Source organism: Takifugu flavidus, chromosome 1, assembly GCF_003711565.1.
Source record: "Takifugu flavidus isolate HTHZ2018 chromosome 1, ASM371156v2, whole genome shotgun sequence".
NCBI lineage: Eukaryota > Metazoa > Chordata > Actinopteri > Tetraodontiformes > Tetraodontidae > Takifugu > Takifugu flavidus.
This window is the reverse complement of record NC_079520.1, coordinates 11,230,118-11,247,601: the sequence shown is the minus strand read 5'-3', so window position 1 is coordinate 11,247,601 and position 17,484 is coordinate 11,230,118. Positions and strand designations below refer to the sequence as shown.

The 17,484-nt window shown below is 42.3% G+C and overlaps 3 protein-coding genes across 8 annotated transcripts in view; 2 read left to right on the top strand and 1 right to left on the bottom strand.

The window, feature by feature from the left end:
* The first annotated feature begins 4,314 nt into the window (after positions 1 to 4,314).
* Positions 4,315 to 11,726, top strand: LOC130535128 (nectin-1-like). 6 transcript variants are annotated; one of them, XM_057050008.1, is made up of 8 exons: positions 4,315 to 4,487; positions 5,135 to 5,479; positions 5,790 to 6,089; positions 7,522 to 7,615; positions 8,928 to 9,082; positions 9,792 to 9,891; positions 9,977 to 10,067; positions 10,156 to 11,726. In XM_057050008.1, exons 1-8 carry the CDS (start codon positions 4,430 to 4,432, stop codon positions 10,171 to 10,173), a joined length of 1,161 nt encoding a protein of 386 aa, XP_056905988.1. In that variant the 5' UTR covers positions 4,315 to 4,429; the 3' UTR covers positions 10,174 to 11,726. The 6 variants fall into 6 exon arrangements, 5 of the variants coding, with proteins under 5 accessions (XP_056905988.1, XP_056905981.1, XP_056906020.1 ...); XM_057050001.1 differs by having other exon boundaries at positions 4,321 to 4,502; XR_008953036.1 differs by having other exon boundaries at positions 4,322 to 4,502; positions 8,928 to 9,050; positions 10,156 to 10,217.
* Positions 11,727 to 13,013: 1,287 nt separating this feature from the next.
* LOC130535200 (NAD(P)H dehydrogenase [quinone] 1-like) overlaps positions 13,014 to 17,484 on the top strand; it is a 164,623-nt gene continuing 160,152 nt past the window's right edge. The window contains exon 1 of the mRNA XM_057050122.1: positions 13,014 to 13,017. Within this exon, the coding sequence (XP_056906102.1) occupies positions 13,014 to 13,017 (4 nt within the window). The remainder of the gene's footprint in view (positions 13,018 to 17,484) is intronic.
* LOC130535105 (gap junction alpha-8 protein-like) lies at positions 13,952 to 15,211 on the bottom strand. Its single transcript, XM_057049959.1, has one exon. It carries the CDS (start codon positions 15,200 to 15,202, stop codon positions 13,952 to 13,954), a length of 1,251 nt encoding a protein of 416 aa, XP_056905939.1. The 5' UTR covers positions 15,203 to 15,211.

The following is a 17,484-nucleotide window of genomic DNA, read 5'->3' as shown; positions in this document are numbered from 1 at the left end:
ATCGGTCTATCCCCCGTGCTGCGCTAGGACTGTCTGATCACGTGATGGTCCACCTGATCCCCACACACAGACAGAAACTCAAACTAACAAAGCCAGCCGTGAGCACCACGAAGAAATGGACCAGTGAGGCTGTGGAGGAGCTGCGCATGTGCTTAGACACAACTGACTGGGACATGTTTAAAGGGGCCACACATGATCTGGATGAGTACACGGACACTGTGACCTCATATATCCACTTTTGTGAGGAGTGCTTTCTACCAATGCGCACTAGGGTGAGTTATTCCAATGACAAGCCCTGGTTCACACCGAGACTCAGACAGATCAGGAAAGAAAAGGAAGCAGCGCTGAAAAGTGGAGACAGAGACTGCTACAGAGAGGCCAAATACCGGTTTAGCAAGGAACTGAGGAGAATCTGTGTATTCAGAGAAACTTCAGCAGCAGTTTACTGCTAACGACTCTGCTTCTGTGTGGAGAGGCCTGAGGCAGATCACCGACTACAGGCCTCAGGCTTCAAAGGGTCAGGACGACAAAGCCCTTTGTCGGAGTCTGTCCCTCCACTATGCCCGCTTTGACACCTCGTCAGCCATGCCCAACACCTCCCCTCCCCCCAGTGCCACTGCCCCCATGGACCTCACTCCATCAAAGGCAGTCCCCTCCTCCTCCCCCCCCTCCACTCACCACCACTCACCATCAGTCCCCCCCCCCTCCTCGCCCCTGGCCCGGACGGCGTGTCTCCCTCCACCCTGAGGCACTGCGCAGAGGAGCTGACTCCTGTCTTCACAGACATCTTCAACTCCTCCCTGGAGTCGTGCCAGGTGCCAGCCTGCCTCAAAACCTCAACCATCGTCCCTGTCCCCAAGAAGCCACGGATCACTGGGCTTAACGACTACAGACCTGTGGCGCTCACCTCTGTAGTCATGAAGTCCTTCGAGCGCCTGATCCTGCCACCCCTCAAGTCCATCACCACCCCCCTCCTGGATCCACTGCAGTTCGCCTACAGAGCCAACAGATCTGTGGACGACGCGGTCAACCTGGCCCTTCACTCCATCCTGCAGCATCTGGACTCCCCGGGAACCTACGCGAGGATCCTGTTCGTGGACTTCAGCTCTGCGTTCAACACCATCCGCCCCGCTCTGCTACAGGACAAGCTGTCCCAGCTTAGTGTGCCTGACTCCCTCTGCAGGTGGATCACTCACTTCCTGACGGATCGGAGGCAGTACGTGCGGCTGGGGAAGACTGTCTGGGACTCTGTCTCCATCAGCACTGGATCACCCCAGGGCTGAGTACCGGTACTTTCCCCCCTCCTCTTCTCCCTGTACACAAACTGCTGCACCTCAAGCCACCAGTCTGTCAAGCTGATCAAGTTTGCGGATGACACCACCCTCATCGGTCTCATCTCCAATGGCGATGAGACTGCCTACAGGAGGGAGGTGGCTCGACTGGTGTCCTGGTGCGGACACAACAACCTGCAGCTGAACGCTCAGAAGACAGTGGAGATGATTGTGGACTTCAGGAAAGTCACAGCCCCTTTGCCCCCCCTTGCCCTCATGGACTCCCCCATCACCAGTGTGGACTCCTTCCACTTCCTGGGCACCACCATCACCCGGGACCTTAAGTGGGAGCCAACCATCAGCTCCCTCATCAAGAAGGCCCAGCAAAGGATGTTCTTCCTACGGAAGCTGAGGAAGCTCAAACTGCCTCCCAGGATGTTGGTGCAGTTTTATACGGCCATCATCGAGTCCATCCTCACCTCCTCCATCCTCACCTCCTCCATCACCGTGTGGTATGCTGGTGCCACTGCCAGGGACAGACTGAGGCTGCAGCGCGTCGTGCGCGCTGCCGAGAAGGTGATGGGCTGCAGGCTTCCATCCATCCAGGACCTGTATATCTCCAGGACCCGGAGGTGTGCAGGTCGGATCACGGCCGACCCTTCCCACCCTGGTCACGGACTGTTTTCCCCCCTCCCCTCAGGCAGGAGACTACGGTCCATTCGGACCAAAACCTCCCGCTACATGAACAGCTTCTTCCCCTCTGCCATCAGGCTGCTGAACACCAAGTGACTTAGCACTTAAGCACCATGAACAGCAGCCAGTCGGACTCACGAACAATACACTACTTTTGCATTGACCTGCACTGTGGACTTCTAACCTTAACTTAACTGCTGCTCTTGCACATTATAGGAATACACATTACCTATTCCTTACTATTTATATATATATATATATATATATATATATATATATATATATATATATATATATATATATATATATGTGTGTGTTTTATCTTATTTATCTTATTCTCATGTTTATTGTCTTCTCTATGTTGAATGTTGCAGCGTCACACCGAGACAAATTCCTAGCTTGTGTAATACTGTGTACTACATGAACAATGGCAATGAATAAATCTGATTCTGATTCTGGTAACATGTTTCTAACTGGTAAAACCTCTTTCTGCCACAGATGTTCTGCTTTTTGAAAACTTGGTGAAATTCTGTGTCTGAGACATCTTTGCTGATTAAAAAGATTTCTGTTTCAATAATTCAGCTTCAGTTTAATAATGTATTGAAACACAGTTATTTTAGATTGATTAGTTGTAGCAGCATGATGTTTTAAGCATCTGCATCAGCTGGTCCTCACAACCTTTTTTGAAATTGTGACACGTATGGATTCATGCATAACTGTTCACCGAGCCTGGCACACAGATGCCCGGAGAATTAGAACCTACCGGAAACACACTTGTACTGGGTATTAGCTTAAAGTGTCACCATTTACTCTGACATTATAATGTCTTGAATCATGTCATCTACAGGTCATTGTACGTTTTGTTGGACCTTGTCAGTCATTTTCATTTCTGTTTTTGCTGTGGGTGTGATCCTGTTGCTCGCCATGTGTTGGAAAAACAGGTAAAATTTACAACAACACTACACAAGCTCAAGTAAATATAAGTATATATGATGCAATCAAAGTAACATGTACATGTCTATGAAGCATACCATTACTCAGGCCCTGGCATGCAGTCAAAACAATGGCCAGCACTAGTGATGGGACGATGATACCTCAAGGAGTGTATTGACACACTACACAAACTGTCGGCACTGTATTGATACGGTGTTGGTCACCCGATAGTGACCCCTGCAGTAGTTATAAAATGATTGCAGGTAAAGGAATTCCTTGTTTGCTTAACTGAGTTGGTATGTAAAATATAGCAAATTTGAGTTACAATTCAGAGTTACAATTTTTTACTTATGTACACACATTTGTTAACTGTTAAATCATATGAAATAAAAGACAAAAAAGTTATGAATTTTTATTGAGGAACAAAAGTTTTTGGAGTGTCTTTGCTCCAAGGCGATTTCTCCTCTTAAACACCAGCTCCCCAGCCTTAGAAAATACTCTTTCACACGGTGCAGATGACGATGGTGAGCAGAGAGTTTTAAGTGCAAGTTGATGCAGATGTGGATATGTTTTCTGGTTCTCTCACGAGTATCTGCCAATTCTTCATGCCATGCCGAGCTCTATAATGCCTCAGCATTGATGAAGTGCTCTTATTGATGTAAGACACCTACAATAACATAAAAAGTGAATTTATCTGAAAACAATTCAAACCTCTTACTAGAACAGAGTAAAAACTAAGGTGGCGCATTGCATTCACTTGTTAAAAACAGACACCCTATCTCATAAATACGAGATCCTGATCTCGTATTTATGAGATAAAATGAATAAAGCAACTGTAAGGCTTTTTAACTTACTATCATATGTATCACAGGTCATTCACCTGATAAAGTGAGTGCATTGTGCCACCGTTAAAAATTGTATATAACAGTAAACAATGCTCAAAGGAGAAAAAGATTTCCCTTGTTTGGAGTCACAAGATCAAAATTATTCCACACTGGGGAAAACTTCTTAGAACGATCCATAATTGCGCAACTGCAAAACTCCATCCAACAAACCCACGACATGTCGATCCAGTTTGTTTCCTTATAAACACACTTTGACGCGGCACATCCAAATGATACAATTCCTGTATCGGTCACGTGATTCTTTCTTAAAGCAATACATGCACCGATACGGGGTTTCACTCTTGAGCTCTCGGCACAGTGCTGACGCACCAGTGTCGCTTGTCCCATCACTACCTACCAGGGGCATAAAGCCCCAGACAACGGAGCTCCGAGGATCATTGAGCCACGCAAACCCCTCCATCACGATAAGGTGGTAGCCCAGGAGGGTTATTATTATTATTATTATTATTATTATTATTATTATTATTGTTATTATTATTATTATTATTTCACTGCGTATCGAGGAGCACGTGAAACTCTCCGTCTGTGATCATAGGAAGTGACGTCACCCTGAAGAAGGCGTGTCCTCCCCTGTACTGATAAACAGAAGCACAAACCAAGAGAAGTTTCCTCCATGGTCGGTTGATTATGTCTTTTTTCCGCAACATCTTCATCATATTTGCGGTGGGCTTCCTGATGACCCTGGGTACGACTGTCGGAGGTATCAGCTTGTTATTTGCTATTGTGACTGTAGAAGCCATGAATGTAGGTCTACGATGTATTTTGGTAGAGATTAGGGGTTGTAATTTGTAATTATCTTATTTACTATTGTGACTGTAGAAGCCATGAATGTAGACCTACGATGTATTTTGGTAGAGATTAGGGGTTGTAATTTGTAATCATCGCGGATAGCGGGTCGTATGCCGAGCTGGCGACCCATTCAGGGGCAAACTCTGCCAACGCCCATATGGGCAACCTTTGGACCATCAACATGAATGCGGAAACGAGAGACAGTTATATTTATTTCATTATTCCAGGTGAATTTATTACCTTCCTTCTTCCAAACCACCTGCCAGACCACTGACATGTGAACCCACACCCACCCACCTCGCAAACAAACATATGTATCTGTTGCATTCTTTTCCCAGTTAGTCTGTGAATTTCTTTATTTTGGTCTAAATCATCGGTTCATAATGTTGCGGCGAGTCAGATGAATTTTCATGTCTTTGTGTCAACCGATTATGGTGGAATAAGGAAAAACTGTTGAATTTAATTCATGAGACATTTTCCATTTCAGCCTGTGTGTTGCTGATTAAATCAGATTTGAATGAGACTTTTATCTCTATCTTTCAGCCCCGTCTGTGGTTGGAAGGGACGTATCGGTCATTCAAGGAGAAACAGGTGTCTTATTGTGCAGTGTCATCGACACCAATGACTCTGTGTCTCTGATATCATGGGAGAGGTATACTAGAGGTCACCCTCAGGATTCAGAATTTGTTACCATTACGCCAGGATCTGGACTAAAAGTTATAAATGGAGATGGTGACCGAGTCAAATTCATTGGAAACATTGATGATAAAAATGGATCTTTGGAGCTGTCCGGCATCACACTGATGGATGAAGGAATCTACACTTGTGCCTTCTCTTTGTACCCCAGTGGAACTCAGCAGCAGAAAACGATATCTCTAAATGTTGTTGGTATGTATATTTGTGTGTCTGAAGCCTCTCTCACATGTGCACTCCAGAGAATGTTTAGAGCTGTGTTTGCTTCAACATCAGCTCCACCAGAAAATTCTGAAACTGAACCAACTAGCTACAATTCAATGTCAATTCAAGAGTCCCCTCTCAGTGATCATAATGGTGGGTGCATGAACCAGAATACAATGTAGTAAACGATCATCTGGTGCACGACTTCAGGAATAGAGTGCATGTGTGAAAGGAGCCAGAGAGTGAAAGTCAGTCTCTGAAGTGACTTGTTTGACATTGGTGTGAACTGTAATCCTTCTAGTGCCTCCGGTTTCAAGCCTAGTTGACAATCATCCTGTTTTGGGTGATAAGGAGGTTTCCCTCGCTACCTGCACAGCTGCTGGTTCCAAACCACCTGCAACTGTGTCTTGGCTCTTTGGTAATTTACCAGGGAATCTCACAACTATTAGCAATGCTATTAGGCACCAGAATGGAACAGTAACTACCGTTAGCTCGCTTGTTGGAGTCCCATCCAGAGAACTCGATCAACAGTTGGTCCAGTGTGTCGTCACCAGTAAAGCCACTAAAGACCAAACTCTGCCCTTCACCATACAGATTTACTGTGAGTATTAATATTCCTCTAAACACCAATTTCTCACTCGCACTGTTACCTCACATTGTGAAGATAGGAACAGTGTAGTAAAAGAACTGAACATGTTCTGTTTATTGTGTTAGATGCAGAGAAGCTTCCAGTTGTGGTAAAATAAATCTTCAAATCACTACAAATAAACCTCTCTCCTTTTTAAAATGTCTTAATTTTTCTTTTAACTAGATTTACAGTGGGCTGTCAAATGATTACATTTTGGAGGAGATTAATGTCATTGTATCTGTGGATTATGGTGAATCAATATTTAAAAATATGGCAGATTCACTCTGTTGTTTCAGAAATAGACCAAACATCATATTTGGATAAATACATGCACAAGAGCCTTAAAGCCCAACGAGCACAGGTCAGCCTTGAGACAGTACTTCAAGCTTGTTGTGCTTCAGAGACATTAAAACTTTGTGCAAATGACCATGTATTTACTAATGCATCCCTTTGTTTTTCTTTTCCTTGAACCTATTAAGTGGACCAGCATGTTCTTCTAGAGAAACTTCTGGGCGCCTTTGTGAAAAATTATTTAATGGCTTAAACAAGTGACTTCTTCATGTCTTGGTCCACGCACAAGCACAGATGTTTAAAAATGAATATGAGACCGTGTTGTAGTCCTGAGCCACATGTATATTACACTGTAAAGAGAACTAAGCTAAAGTCTGTGAAATCTTTTGAGTTTTTACTTTGTTCCCTGTCAAATTAGGGAACACAGTGAGCTGCAGTCCTGGCTGGCTTATTTTTATTATAAATGTAAAATACATGTTAATTTATCTCTAACGCCTCCAACCGTTTCCTGTGGTTTCGCAACGCCAGCTTTGTGTCCTTGAAACACCACTAAAGAAAAAAGTAACGTGTAGATAAGTAACGAACTCCAACAACCGTTTTATTCAGTGGCAGGTGCAGATAAACGACAGTTAAGGTGAAGTTAAGGCTGCTCTCAACAGCACCTTTGTTTGTACAGTGAGTCACTGTCAACCAGAGTGATGAAGCAGATAACACGACCCGTATGTTCCCTTATTTGTGTGGGATGTTTTACAGCCTAGCTCATGTGACGTCACTACACACATGTCACAGCTGAGTGGCAACATGGATTTACAGTATTATTAGTGCAATCACAGCATAAATGAAGTCTGAAGAGTTGGCAATGCATCAACACATTTATCCTTTGACTTTTCTACTACACTCACAATAAATAATAACACTTGTTATATGTCACTTTTTAAAATGACAGAAGTTCTTCACACATCATAGTAATTAAGTAAATATAGCATAATTAGTAAATAGGGTACATGTCGTGCCTCAGTCCAGAGGGAAGCCATGCAAAGGGTGATCCATTGTTCTGAAATGAACTCTGTATGTTTTTACTTGCAGCAGTAACACAGCCTTTTTGTTTTTATAGTTCCTCCCTCTGAAGTGAATATCAATGAGCAACCAGATGGTTCTTTTTCCTGTGACACTGCTGCCAAGCCAAAGCCAGAGATTGTCTGGACCAGGTAGAGTGGTTGCAACCAACATCTGTTCATTTCTCTCAAAGAAAAACCTTGTTCCTGTCTGATGAAAAAGGCCAGTATTGATAATGGCTGATCAGGTTCAGCCTCACTCTCACCGTCACTATGGACTTGGATGAATAAATGCCCTCGTAGCCTATTCTTGAGGCTTTATATAAACTACGTTGTGACCATGACCTGGATCATAAATCCCTGCACTATGAAAGTAGGGACAAGTTCCAGCTCGTCCTCTTTTAGTTTCTTACTTTGGACCAAAGTAGAAATTGACAAAAATAAATTGACATACCATAAAGATTCCACCTTAAAATTGACTCTGTGTGGTGCAGGCACCTTGTGTCTCTGTGAATTGAGGTCTGCTGTCCAACACCACAATAAGCACATTTAAACCGGAGTGTTGAAGTTTAACATGTATATGAACAGATGTGCAATAATTACATTAAAAACCTGTGTGATAATAACTGTTCATTAAGACGTGTTAAAGCTATGCAATAATATATGTGCAAGAATACATTCACACATGTGAAACAATGTTCAAATAATGTAAAGTTATTTACATAGCTGATTTAATTTATTACTGTATTTGAAGTTAAACAGTTTAGACCTTTAGGGTGTTTTTATCTTACATCTCAGTTGAGAAGAAAAGGCTCAAAGACAGTGAGATGTTGAAAGTACTGTGATTTTTTCTTTGTTAGTACAAAGTCCAAAAAGGCAGCAAGATTTCCTGGTTGTTGTATTTTCATAGTAGCTATTAAGGTTCCACAGCATTCTTCGCCATTGCAACACTACAAATTTCCAAGTATGGGTCAAATAAAGGATCATCCCATCCAATCCTCTCCTAATATACCAGCCACAATGGCCTGCAGAGTACGGCAACGACTGGGTGAATGTTGACCATGTAACCTGTCCTGAATGGAAGGTTCTGCATTTTCTGTTGTCTCATTTGGACGAGGGCAATGTGTTGAGCACCATTCAATTGTATGTTTCATTCCACATTTCACAGGGGATTTATTGGTGTAGCATTAGGCCAGCATCCTCGGGTGTCTCAGGTTGTGAGACTAATAATAATAATAATAATAATGGTATATGTCATTAACAAATTAGAGCTGTCAAAGGATCACATTTCTTCAATCACCATCACAGGATAACTGAAACATTTAAGATCAATTGTGTTAAATTCAAATATAGGTACGTCTATTTGTATAAGAGAAAGCAAAATGTAACTTTAATTGAACTCCTCAGTTGCCATTATTTTTCTGGTCTCTTGTTTCAATATTGAGGTTTATTTTGATGTTTTCAGGATTGATGGCTCATGGCCAGAGTCGTCTGTCACTGTTAAAGATGGAAGACTTAAGTTCTTGACCATGGATGCATCCCTGAATGGCCTTTACCAGTGTGAGGCTTCTAACGAATACGGCTCAAAGTACGGCCACCTGTATGTCCACAATAATGCAGGTGAGCTTTGGTTTACAGTCTTCAGCTTTTATTTCCACTGTGGAGTTTCCATTTATTCTGTGTTTGACATGAACACAGCGGAGAACTCACCCAGGCCCTGAAGCTCATAGAGCTTTAGACAGTCTTTTACCCAGAAACATGACAGGAACTTTAAACAACATGCACTATTCCTGCTAATCTAGTTGACCATATCTACACACACGTGAATATTCCCAGAATTGAATGTAATTATTGTAAACGTTGAGGTGGAAGTGACGTCCCTAAAGGGTGCAATACTGAAAAAAGCAACCTTTGGATCTTGTGTGATCATCCTGCATATCTGGTGACATGTTTCTAACTGGTAAAACCTCTTTCTGCCACAGATGTTCTGCGTTTTGAAAACTTGGTTAAATTCTGTGTCTGAGACATCTTTGCTGATTAAAAAGATTTCTGTTTCAATAATTCAGCTTCAATTTAATAATGTATTGAAACAGTTATTTTAGATTGATTAGTTGTAGCAGCATGATGTTTTAAGCATCTGCATCAGCTGGTCCTCACAACCTTTTTTGAAATTGTGACACGTATGGATTCATGCATTACTGTTCACCGAGCCTGGCACACAGATGCCCGGAGAATTAGAACCTCCTGGAAACACACTTCTACTGGGTATTAGCTTAAAGTGTCACCATTTACTCTGACATTATAATGTCTTGAATCATGTCATCTACAGGTCATTGTACAGTTTGTTGGACCTTGTTTGGCCTTTTAATTTCAATTATTGTTGTTGCGGGTGTGATCCGGTTCCTCTGCACATCTGGGAAAATTAACAGGTAAAATTTACAACAACACTACACAAGCTCAAGTAAATATAAGTATATATGATACAATCAAAGTAACATGTACATGTCTATGAAGCATACCATTACTCAGGCCCTGGCAAGCAGTCCAAACAATGGCCAGCACTCCAAAGAGAACCACTAGAGAAGTTCCAGCAGGAATAGAAGCGGTATGAGTTATTTGTGTGTTTCATGCTGTTTGTTTTGTCTCCATTTTGTGTATTTTTGATGTTCAAATTAATGAAACTTTGTCTTTAGGAATCTGCCTCCCTTTGAGATGAAGGAACAAGCTGTAGTCCGGCTGGACCCTCAGCTTCTTGTTTAATGATCTTAACATATCCATGTTGTTCACCTTTACCTAAAAAAGATGATGTCTACAGCTTTGTTGCCGAATACTACAAACTGCAACAATATATTTGAATAAGATTGTATCCCAGCACATTTGAGAGTACAGCTGACTCAGGGCATTTTCATCTGCACAGATCTGACACATTATGAAACCAGTCTTCATATGTGTGGGTATATTTTTAAAGCTTCCTCTTGTAAAATCATATTTGTTTTTCTATGTATATTTTTTTCTATATTGCATATAGCTATGCAACAATTTTTACAATTGATGTGAAATATATTGAGTTTATTTTCTTTATTACATGAACTAAAGGAAACAATTCATCTAGAGGATGATTCACACTGAATACTTTTTCTAAAAGATCAACAATGTATTCCTATTCAACAGGCTATGGTATTTAATTTATTTAAAATTATTGCTGAGCTGCACTTTATTCCCATAACTGATTATTGTCTTTTTATTCTTTCCTGTTTGTTGCAACATGATGTGAAATGATGCTTTTCATTACTTGGATCCTCCAAAGCCGAGAACAAACTTTTTATTGGGGTGGTTCCCACCTATTTGTGGTGCTACATGTGTAGAGACTCCACTCATTATATCTACACTTGTCGGTTCCGAGAGCTAACACAAACCAGATTTGCTGGTCCTGGTCCTGGAATGAGGTATCCAGAGGTATCTGAGACTACTTGAACTGACCACTTTCGAAGAATTTCAGTCCATTTTAAAGGATCACGAGACAGTTTCTGTTAGGTTTTGTACATGTTTTTTAATTGTCTTATTAAAAATAGATTTATCACATGTTCTGGCGTTTTATTGTTGTTGAATGTGTGGATGTAACTTGTCCTCGTGATCAGGCTGATTTTAATCTCACCGAGTCTTTTACCTATTTAAATTAAGGATTGAATTTTTAAAAACACTGATGCCACAAACCTTTCATTCTGTTTTTTAGGCGTGAATGATGACCAATGATTTTTGTTTTTACAAATGTATATTTAACATGTTGACCTCTATAAATGAAGACACAATCAAAATGTTATTATAAGTGTGTTATTGGAGAGCTTAAAAGGGCTTTAATACCAAATTATAGTTTATATATTATCTATATATTATACTGATCATAATATTTCAATGCCTTCAATCATCAGATGCTGTGCCATAATAATTTGTGCACGGTTAACCCTAATAAAAATAGTGGCATTCCCTCTTGCCTAAAAAGGGGAAGTTCAGTCTCAAATGTGATGCTTCGTTAAAAGGGCAGCCTAAAATTTGTCCCATGTATTAATTTGTAACTGTGGCTGAGCAAATGTATGAATGTATTTTTCTTTAATTATTTTCATTAATCATAAATTCATGATCCGTAAGTCTAAGAGTCAGACTGCTACTGGTCCGAGTTTCAGTCTCTTCACACATGTTACATGTTCATTTGAATGTGGAACCTTCTTTCTGTTAATAATATAATAAACCTCTGGTTTGATGCTCAGATGTTTCTCCCCTTTGCTGATAGTGCTGATATAAATCCTAAAGGTAGAAAGAGAGAACAAATCTTCTGCCAAAGGTCAGGGTCAGATTCATTTGAAGTTATTAGGAATGATTTAGCTCACCACAACATAATAGTGATGTACGTCTGGTAGCTTATGCGGGTGTGTATTTTGCACAAAATCACTGAAACAACACTTTGTGACCACGTGTGACTTTTTATTGTGTTGGTTCTCATTCCAGAAGAAGATACTGCCACACATCTATCAGCTAAAAAGACTACAAGTTAGTAAAAATGTGTTGCTTTTTCGTTCCTTTAAAGATTAATCATATTGTCTTACAGACATGCAGCCAATGCAACAATCTTAAAATACAAAAAGTCATACGCTAGGAGTCATTTTGATGTACAAAAGGGCCAGCGTGAATTACAAAACTTTGAAGTGTTGTGTGGTTTTTGAAAGCTCTGTTTGAGCGCTGCACACTCCGAGTTCACTGTGGAGCTATTTCATCATGCTCATGAGAACCAGCATTCTGTAGGTAGCGTTTGTGAGATCAAGCCTGAACTATCAAAGTCTGTTCACGCCTGTGAACCATCTTAACAAAAGTCTCGGTGTGTACAGAAATGCTATTCAGATTTAGAAAAAAAACAAAACAACAACAACTCAAATATTTCAGTTTCACATAATCTCCAGAGCAGTAAATTCACTTGCTACAATCTCACATAATTTACATTCACAAATAAGGCACAGGAAACATACGTACAGTGAGAGCTGCTTGACTAAACGAGGAAAAGAATATGAAAGGAAATTCCCAAAATAACCAACGTGATACTTAAAAGTTTAGTATGCTTTATATTATTTTGTAGATGAATAGAATAATTTGCTGTCTTATGTTTGGGATATTATTTCAAAGCTAATCACAAATATAATTAAAAATGACTAAAAAGAGCTGTTCTCCACATTATATACATGATGGGTCGTGGGCATTTTGCACAGTAGAGTTGTCCGTGGTCTGTTTTAAATCTGCAAATATGAAAGCGTGTCATGTGCAGTGTTGTTGTTGTGCATGTAACCTAGGCTGGTCACATTAAATCAAGTATCCACATCTTTTATATCCAGGTCAAGGATGCTTGTTTTCATTGATGAGTGGGGTTTCTTTTATTGTCTCACCTCTAACAATACATTGTGCTGATGGTGCGTGATCTTTATCACCCGGATGCCTGTTTGTACAGCACGAAAAGAGAGGATTTGGCCTGAGGTCGCTACCAGAGTTCATTCTCTGAGAGGGCAAAATGAGCCCTGCTCTCCACCACGGACAGCTGCGATCACAGTACATAGTTCTACTTAAATTCTACAAAACAACCTAAAATGCAGAGTTACACTGAAAAAGACATTCAAGCTGTGGTCTTTTTGTAATTTTTCTTTGATTTTTATTTCCCAGAACTCAGCTCTTGCCCTGCTACATGAAATACAGACACTAAAACGGAGAGAAGTGTTCTGAAATTTTATTCACATCTCTCCTCACTTGCAAGATTTGTAGATGAGGAGTTACAAGGGTTTAAGGCCTTGCACAGAGACTTAACCTCTGAAAAAACGAATGGTACGCTCTTCACAGCTCCTCACCCTCCTCTCAAAGAGCTAAATACCTCTTTAATGTGGTTTCCTGTCACCAACGCCTCTAAATGGATGCTACATTTGCCATTTTTGATTTCAGAATGGGGGTGAAAGTTGGTGCCTAACTACGGTGTTAAGTTGCTGATTGGTAGACACACAAATCTATCACAACTTCATTTTCCATGTCTACTCGTATCCTGTGTAAAAATGTCTAATCCTCCATTTTATATGATTAAAATAGAAAAAATATTGCTAAAAATGGAATATCAAGTAAAAACGTTCCCCCGTATGTGTCCTCTCCACATTTTTTTAAATGTACGAATGCACAGTAAAAAAAAAAATCCTACTTATCCCCTCTTTGATTAAATGTGAATTTTGTTATAAACATGCGGATTTTAATCTTTTTGAATGCTTCAATCTACTCCTATTATTCACTGTTCTTTATTTTCTGCCTCCTGGTTGGTTTGCGTGTCTCATATGTTCAAACATTGGGTGTGTGTGTGTGTGTGTGTGTGTGTGTGCGTGTGTGTGTGTGTGAGTGTGTGTGCGGGGGTGTGTGTGTGTGCGGGGGTGTGTGTGTGTGCGCGGGGGTGTGTGTGAGAGCTCTGTCACAGGTTCATACTGTGAGATCGTCTGACCTGGCCCTGCTGCTGGCTTTACTCAGTCGGCTCAACGGTCTGGTGTCTTCTATCGTATCCGTGGCCTCCGCTTCAGCTACCTCCTCCACGTTCACCACTTCCTCTGCCTCCTCTCTCACCACCACCTCTCCCTTCTCTGATTCTGCTGGCTGCTCTTCCTCTACCTCTTCCTCTTCCTCTTCGTGTAATGTGACCCCCCCAGTCTCAGTGGTCTGGGTGTAGGAGGGCAGAGTCTCGTCATACACCTTAGAGATGTCCTCCATGGGTAGCACCTCCTGGGACTTCTCCTCTAGCCCCTGGAAGGGTGGGGTCCCTCTGCCGGCCTCCATGCCCACCTCAGCCAGAGGGTAGAGATGAGTTGGGGGAGCTTTCTCCTCCTCCAGCAGCCGGTAACCTTTCACTCTCTGCAGGGAGGGCACAGCTAGGGAAGGCAGGCTCTTCCCTGGTGCTGGAAGCGGGGCCGAGCCCTCGCCTTGGGCTGGGGCCGGCACGGGCTTGCGAAAGACGAAGCGAATCTTCTTCAGGCCCAAGTGACTAATCTCCACAAAGTTGAGGAAGAGAGAGACACAGGCCACGGCCAGCATGAAGATGATGAAGACAGTCTTCTCAGTGGGACGAGACACGAAGCAGTCCACCGTGTTAGGGCAAGGCCAGCGGCTGCATTTGTACAGTGGCAGAATGCGAAAGCCATACAGGAAGTACTGGCCCACCACAAAACCCACTTCAAACAGTGTTTTGAAGATGATGTGGCAGATGTAGGTCCTCAGCAGGGTGCCCTCCAGCCTGAACTTCTTGCTTCCCTTTGTGCTGGTCTCCTTAGTGGTGCGGACACTACCCTGATCGGGCGCCAAAGGGAGACGTTCCTCGCTCAGCTCCTGCTGCCGGCTGAGTTCTGCCTCCTCTCTCTCCTTGCGTTTCTCCTCCATGTGGACGTGGTGCACAGCATGACCCACGTACACCAGAGATGGTGTGGACACAAAGATGATCTGCAGCACCCACAGGCGGATGTGGGAGATCGGGAAGGCCTCGTCGTAGCACACGTTCTCGCAACCAGGCTGCTGTGTGTTGCAGACATAGTCTGACTGTTCATCGCCCCATACAAACTCCGCCGCCGTGCCCAGGATGAGGATACGGAAGATGAAGAGGACCGTGAGCCACACCCGGCCGATCACCGTAGAGTGCTCGTTAACTTCCTCTAAAATATTACCCAGAAAGCTCCAGTCACCCATGATCGGTCCGTAGCACTGCAAAATGAAGGGTGGGGTAGGAAGGGACAGAGAGGACAGGCAGCGCACAGGGGGGCGGGGTCGGGGGGAAAAGAATGGATAGCACCAAAAGTAAGACACGTAAAAGAGAACAACTCAGATTTGTCACACATCAAGCCAAAGTCTAAAATGATCGCCTGTCGAATCTGAAAACGCAGCATTGACGTCCATAAAGAGTCGCTAAAACGAGAGAAATGCTTTTTAAAAATTGTGTTAAAATCTGCTTGTTCTTGTCTGCTCGGTTTTGAGTTTTGAGATATTTAGATTTCAACCAAAACATTTTTCTCCCCGTAGCTTAAAAAAAGAAATCAGCCAAATAACTAACAAATCATTCGGACTAATCGATAAATACCAAACTGTTCTTCTCTTTTTATGCTATATGAGGAAAATGGAAGTAAATGGGCAACTTGCCACAGCTGCGGCTCCGGCAAAGTTGAGTCCTGTCCTGTTCTCTTGGCACCCGGCAGGGAAAAGTGAACTTTTTTCAGCCCTCTATCCCACCTAAAGCCCCGTCCTTGTCGCCCCACTGAGCAGATGTGAATGAATCTGCTCTGATGGATGGTTTTTAGTTTGCTGCAATATTTAAGCTTGGAGCCAGACGGCCTTTATTTGCCGCACGATGTGTGGTGACGCAGGAGACAATAGGATCAACAGACCCGGAGCGATGTATGGGAGCAGGCCTCAGGCTCCCACACCAACATGGACGCTGGACAGCCAGGGCAGCGAGTCCACAGCACAGAGATTTAACGGCACGCATACCACTTCCTCACACACATCCATGTGTAAACTGTATGTAAAGGCAACAAGAGGAGCTGTTCCATGCATGACATGAGGTTAGTCAGGGACAATCAGCCAGCCAGCGTCGGACCTTGTGGTCATTTGTATATGTAGGTGGCCATAGGTTCAGAACAGATAACAAGTAGTGAACACAGTATTTGAGGTTCATTTGCACTCGGCTCTAGCAAATGTTCGCTCCAAGGCTTCACTAACCAAGCAAAACAAAGGTCGTCAATTACCAGGGAAAATAAAAACTGCACCATTTAATGTATGTTGCTGCACAAATGACAGTAAATCCAGAAACTGCCGGTCGAACCCTTTAGCCTGAGCACAGATTAATCACATTTAATCTTCGTCATCGTCATCTTTGGCCTCTTAACAACATCAGTCTGGGTCTTTTTTAGGCTTCATTTGAAATCTGCAGACCACAGCAGCAGAAATACAACTGTAGATTAAATGCAACAGGTATTTTTCTTTATTTATCGCCTAAAAACCCACAATTTTGATATGTTATATGTTTAATGTTTCCATGATCGATAGAATGAAAGATACATGATCGTGTCAATCCTTTCAAAACCGTGCACGTTCATCGGGACTGCATTCACAATATGGCTGTGTGCTCGTGTGTGTGTGTGTGTGTGTGTGTGTGTGTGTGATATCTGTCACTCAGCTTGAATGTGAAGAATGTGAGCTGCTCTGTGAGAGAACAGGCTAAAATGTCTCTCTGATGAAGGTTAGTCAAACTTTCACAGCTCTGGAAGAAAAACATCGGCAGCTTTGATCTCTGAATCGTTCTAAACACGTTTAAACAGATGAGAAACTGCACATCGGCGATCTTTCTCTGCCAAAAGAGCTCTAATATCTCATTATGAGAGGACCTCTCAGGCAGCACAGTCAAGCGTTTCTGGTGGAAGTGAAATGAACACTGAAAAAATATTCAACCCACCTGCAGCGTGGAGGTTTTAGCTCGATGATTAGCAGAGTTTAGTTTCAAAACAGATCAAATTCAGAAATAACCTCAAAGTTTAGCTGTTTTTTTACAGACAGAAAAAAATAGAAATGAATGAAGTCATTTTTCAGACAACAATACCAGCGTAAAACAGCAGAGGGAGAGAATGGTGTTTCTACTGCCTGTGTGTGTGTGTGTGTGTGTGTGTGTGTGTGTGTGTGTGTGTGCGTGTGTGTGTGTGTGTGTGTGTGTGTGTGTGTGTGTGTGTGTGTGTGTGTATGTGTGTGTGTCTGAGCTTGAAAGCAAGCGTAACCGTACATTTATTTTTATTCTCATTATTATTATTGCTGTTGGAGCTGGACTGACGTATCTATTCCATATTTCATGTCTCAATATTAAATCTACCCATCCTGAAATAATATTAAAGCCTTTTTATAGTTTTATTTTATTCTTGTATTTGTCTACACAACAGCAAAGGATGTGGCTATTTCCATTATTTTGAATTCTAACTCCAACTCTT